Source organism: Triticum urartu, chromosome 3A, assembly GCF_056163025.1.
Source record: "Triticum urartu cultivar PI428250 chromosome 3A, HENAU_Tu73, whole genome shotgun sequence".
Lineage (NCBI taxonomy): Eukaryota > Viridiplantae > Streptophyta > Magnoliopsida > Poales > Poaceae > Triticum > Triticum urartu.
Window position 1 is genome coordinate 25,622,883 of NC_141875.1, and position 5,516 is coordinate 25,628,398.

General features: G+C 46.3%; 1 protein-coding gene across 1 annotated transcript; it reads left to right on the forward strand.

The window, feature by feature from the left end:
* The first annotated feature begins 306 nt into the window (after window positions 1-306).
* On the forward strand, window positions 307-4,830 carry LOC147978080 (LEAF RUST 10 DISEASE-RESISTANCE LOCUS RECEPTOR-LIKE PROTEIN KINASE-like 2.5). The gene is made up of 4 exons (XM_087546124.1): window positions 307-992; window positions 3,014-3,049; window positions 3,359-4,424; window positions 4,519-4,830. Exons 1-4 carry the CDS (start codon window positions 338-340, stop codon window positions 4,622-4,624), a joined length of 1,863 nt encoding a protein of 620 aa, XP_087402250.1. The 5' UTR covers window positions 307-337; the 3' UTR covers window positions 4,625-4,830.
* The last annotated feature ends 686 nt before the right edge of the window (window positions 4,831-5,516 follow it).

The following is a 5,516-nucleotide window of genomic DNA, read 5'->3' on the forward strand; positions in this document are numbered from 1 at the left end:
GCCACGAAGGAAGTTTACCAGTCTGTGCTTTCTGTTCACTGGCCGATTCACGCGTGTACTACTACTATGTACAGACACTGTTACCAGTCAAGTATACCAGCTAGCACATCTTGTCAACCATGGTCAACAAGAGCGTGCCACCAACCGGCATTGATCGAGACGATGAGCCAGATCGAGATCTGGGATAGAATTCGCGTGTGTGGACGATGGTTGCCTAGCCAAAAAGCAGTCAAATGTTCCTGCAAACACAACTCGCTCACTGACTTGCCCTCTCCTCATATACATGTGCAGTTTCATGGACTCGGTGCCAAACAATTGTTGACCAAAGTCCTGCTCGATGTTCCCATGGCTTGGGCCTCGCCTCTTCCTATCCTTCGCCATCATCTACACGATGCTGACACCATTGCTTGCCGCAGCCTGTGAACCCAAGCGATGCGGCAACGTGACCGTCTCAGCCCCGTTCGGGGTCGTCTCGGGTTCTGAGGAGAACAGGTGCGCCCAGCTCGGGTTCCAGGTCCACTGCTCCGATGGAGTCCCGTACCTCGGCTACTACGAGCCCGAGCACGGGCTACAGATCCTGGACATCTTCTACATCAACGGTTCCTTGCTAGTCTCTGACGTCCATAAACTCAGAGGCTTCAATCTCTCTCACGAGAATGGCTGCCATGTCCCGAAGGCAAACACGGCCACCAAAATCAGGCATCCATTCTCAATAAGCCGCCTGAATCAGAACCTCGTCTTCTACAACTGCACCAGGGCGCCGGCGGCCCGAGCAGGGCTGGTGGAGACGGTGTGCCAGAACAACACGTTTGTCCGCGCGGGAGGGCGTTATAACGTGTCGGGCATGATAGACGGTGCCTACGCTTTGGAGGGATGCAGTGCCACCGTTGTGCCGGTGCTAGGGGTGTCTGTAGACGTGAACGCCGGCGACTACGAGGAACTCATTGGCGATGGCTTCCTCCTGACATGGCAGCCGCCAAGTGCCGGTAGCGGTAAGCTCACTCACCCTCGCCACTCGTTAAATACTTCTTAGCAGCAAATAGGCGACGGTCAGTACTACCTCCGTTCTTGTGCATAAGTCATCTTACAAAAATCAAATAATTTTAAAATACTTAGGCGCGGTGCATTAACTCCACCTCGTTTCTTGTTTCTTGACATGAATAAAGAAATCAACCAATAAGAAACGTGTGGCGTATATGTTTTCAATGATTTGAGTACCTATAGCATGGCGTGCAGTGGTCAGTTTGTTGCATGCAATGATATTGATTAGCAAAAAAATATTAAGGTTTCTCGTTGTTTCCCCCTGCCTTGGTCGCGATACATAACATAAGATAAGGTAGTACATAAAATCGCCTGACGCTCAAGTCCCCAGTTTCAACCAAGCTGGAGTATCACTTGAAAACATGGTTTGAAATGATATACATTTAAAATGATAAGTGATAAATAAATTCCTGCAAATAAGAGAAGTGAGAGATGCCAGATCTGTCGCCGTCTGTCATTGCTAGTGGCAAAATGGCACGATCCTTCCGATCTGTGCACTCCACACACAAATATTCGACCAATCAAGATTTTGAAGTCATGAGAAAGTAGAAGATAATGATACTTTGACCGTGGAAGGTCCAGCAATTGTTAGGCCGTGTTTGACCGTGGAAGGTCCAGGAATTGTTGACCGACTCCTTATTACCTTCTCACAACTCATTTAGTTTGCAAGAGCAAGCACCCCGCAAAAAAAAACGGTTTGCAAGAGCAAGCAGATGGATCAGTTTCAAGTCTCTGTAGCTGCCTTGTTCTGCTCAGCCATGCTTCTGCTCACTCTCCTCTGTGGCACCACCATAAGCTCCGAAAAGACCACAACACCGTCGTTAGCCTCAACGTCCTGCGAGCCGGCGGCGTGCGGTGGCCTCCGCATCGCGTACCTGTTCTGGCTCGGCGGCACACACCCGCCGGAGTGCACCTACCGGGCCTTTCGGGTCACCTGCGACACCACTGGTAAGGCTTTCCTCCAGAACTAATTAAGTACCGGATCCTGGATATCTCCTACGAGGAAAGATCATTCCGGGTCACCAATGACGTCGAGCTCTCAAACGGCACCTGCGACATCGAGCTCCGAGTGAATGCCTCCTCCGTTTGCTTTATATATAAAGCGGGACGAAAGCCTTTTTCGGTGAATGCCTCCTCCGACCTTGGCCTCGTGCCATTCAGCATCAGTCCCACCAACCAGGTGCTCTTCTTCCTCCACGACTGCACCGACCTGCAGGCGCGGCCGCCGTTGCCTATGTGGGCGACAGTGAACTGGAAGAATGATGGAACCAATATGTCAACCACTTTCAACTCATTCGCGTAGCTCGCCGGAGGGTTTAAGCCCGACAACAAATGGGCACTGGGGTAGGGAACTGCACGGTGTCACTGATGTCAGTGCTGGGGTTAGGTACCCCAGGGCGGCCGGGGCAAACCACCAGCGGCTGATGAAGGGAGGGTTTCTTCTTAATTACGCGGCCGGCGACTGTGCAGCGTGCGAGGAGAGCGGTAGACGTTGCCGGATTAACACCGACTACGATATCTCCGAGTGCCACTGTGCCAACGTTGTGTAAGATCAGCTGTGGTGAGCTTCACATGTATCATAGTCGTTACTCGTATCATAGTGGTTTATAGCGAAAGAGAACACATCATGTGTCTAACTGCTATTTACTTCCCCCATGCCAAAATAACTGACGTGGTTTTAGTTCAAATACACTATGAGAACTGTTTTGTACGATATCAACATAATGCATGTCACTGGTCTAGTTTTGTACCGTAAGTACTCTTCGGTTTTGGTGCAGTGAGGATCATGCTGGTATAACGTTCATTTGCAGAAAATAACAAAGCACGCGCACACGTTCCTGCTTGAATGTTGCAATGTTCTTTTAATATTGAATATTGATATGTAATGATTATCTCTTCTTTTCGAAAAAAGACCAACGTAGTACTATTGGGTGACACTGTTTTTATACATAAATGTTATGTTATATTCCAGGTAGCAAGAAGCGATGGCACAAGATTATGCTAATAGGTATGCTAATTTTTGGCCATTTATATATCAATAGCTCCCTAATAGTGATTATCTATAATAAATAGGAACCTGAAAAGTTATCTGTCTATAGTCATTGAAAATTGATTGTAAAAAAAACTTGAAACAAGCAGCTCTAAGCTTGTGCATAATAACGAGACCGGTCAATTTACAGTATTTAGCTTGTTGCTACTTTTGCCACCATGTACTCTTGCAGAAAGAGATATGTAAACTATTGATGGCCTAGAAATCATTATGACTGTATTATAACTTCGGGTTTACAGAAGGAAATAACATATGCTTCCATCTCAGGTATGATAGCAGCAGCTGCAACCTTTCTCTTTGCATGTCTTTATGTGCTGATATGGTATAGAAAGGGGAAGAGGTTATGGTTTCTCCTTTCCGAGACGACTAAAAGCAACACTGAAAAGAATTACGAGGCCATGATAGCGTCCTATGGATCCCTAGCTCCGAAAAGATACATGTACTCAGAGATAATGAAGATAATGTCTTCTCACAATGACCAGCTTGGAAAAGGAGGTTTTGGTGTCGTTTTCAAAGGAAGACTACACGATGGTCGTCTGGTTGCTGTGAAATTCTTGCATGACTGCAAAGGAAATGGGGATGAGTTTGTGAATGAAGTTATGAGCATTGGAAGGACCTCTCATGTTAATGTTGTTAGTCTATTTGGGTTTTGTTTGGAGGGATCAAAACGTGCTCTTATATATGAGTACATGCCCAACGGTTCCTTGGATAAGTACATTTACTCAGAGAAGCCCAAAGAAATTTTAGGATGGGAGAGGCTCTATGCGATAGCAATCGGGATTGCTCGTGGCCTCAAATACTTGCATCATAGTTGTAATACACGTATCATCCATTTTGATATCAAGCCCCAAAATATCCTTCTAGACAAAGATTTTAACCCGAAGATTGCTGATTTTGGTCTAGCTAAATTCTGTCATACAAAGGAGAGCAAGCTTTCAATGACTGGAGCTAGAGGAACAATTGGATTTATCGCTCCAGAAGTTCACTATCGGACCTTCGGGGTGGTTTCAACAAAGTCGGATGTTTATAGTTATGGAATGATGCTGCTGGAGATGGTTGGAGGTAGGAGAAACGTAAAATCAATTGTTGCAAAATCCAGTGAAAAGTATTTTCCAGATTGGATTTATGACCACTCTGCACAAGATGAGGGATTAAAAGCATGTGGAGTTATAAGAGAAATTGAGGAGATCGCGAGAAAGATGATCATAATAGGCTTGCGGTGCATACAAGTGTTACCTATGTATCGACCTACTATAACAGAAGTTCTAGAAATGTTTGAGAGAAGGTTAGATGATCTGGACATGCCGCCGAAGCAGAACTTCTGTGAACTGCTGTAAGATATTTCTCCCATATCTTTATTCCTTTGTTTTCCTATGTGATTAGTTTCTGCAATAATAACTTGACTACCCGCTTATGTCTCATTACAGTGAAAGCTCAGCTCAGAATTTGGATGTAAAAAGTTCATGTTCTACCAAACCTGAAGAGATCAGCCTTGTGAATTCAAAAATCCTACAACAATCGCCAACTCTTTGAGCAGATAGGCCTTGTGAATCAAAGAACCTACGTTCATTTCCAACACGGTGAGAAGTTGGCCTGTACTACTGTACATTCAGAAATTGAATTCGGCATTGTACTTGTAGTAGGATATATTCCATATATGCATGACCTAGAGTCAAGAGCAGCCGCATGATAGCATCCTAAGTTACCAACCACGGAAGGAATACAATTTATTCTGATGACTTTTGTGTTACAACTGCTAAAAGGCATCGGATGTAGAAATCTACCAAGACCTTTTTGGCTGTAAATTTCCCCCAAAACTTAATACTCGCGATTTGGGCTCGAACTTCAGCCCCAAAATTTCAATATTCCGATGTATATCCATCTAAACATTGTTACAATATATGTCAATTCATACTTTCATAGCAAGCAGATTAATCGTTGAAGAGGGAGGCACATACTTACTTGGTCCTCTCCGTAGATTGTAAATAGCGCCGTGCTTTTTCTTGAAGTGCACACAACCTGTCCGGCTACTACCTCCCAACTCTGCGACCGTATTCCTCTCTCCATCCGTCGGCGAGCTGTGGGTTTGCGCCGCTTCTCAGGCAACATCGCTTCAATGGCCCCTAGTTTGCCGCCGTAGCCACCTTTGATGCTGAGTGGGTCAGTGGGGGTGGACTAGGCTAGCGGTCGCCGTTCACACAATAGGAGACGTCGGGGTGAAAGGGCAGGCTCTTCACGGCGCGGGTCATGACAGCAGTCGCACGCCGCAGCTGCGCCGACAAGCGGACGAGCACAGCCGGGGATGACGCGAGGAATCAATAGGGGGAACATACCGTCGGCCAGTGGCGGCGCAAGTTCCTGTAGCCCAAACCAACTCATAGGACGAAGGTAGAAATGGTGAGTGATTTCTGACAGCGACATGGCA

Coding starts and splice junctions, on each gene's coding strand:
- LOC147978080 (XM_087546124.1), top strand. CDS start 338: ATGTTCCCATGGCTTGGGCCTCGCCTCTTCCTATCCTTCGCCATCATC. Junction 993..3,013: donor GCCGCCAAGTGCCGGTAGCG/GTAAGCTCACTC, acceptor GTTATATTCCAG/GTAGCAAGAAGCGATGGCAC. Junction 3,050..3,358: donor GCACAAGATTATGCTAATAG/GTATGCTAATTT, acceptor CTTCCATCTCAG/GTATGATAGCAGCAGCTGCA.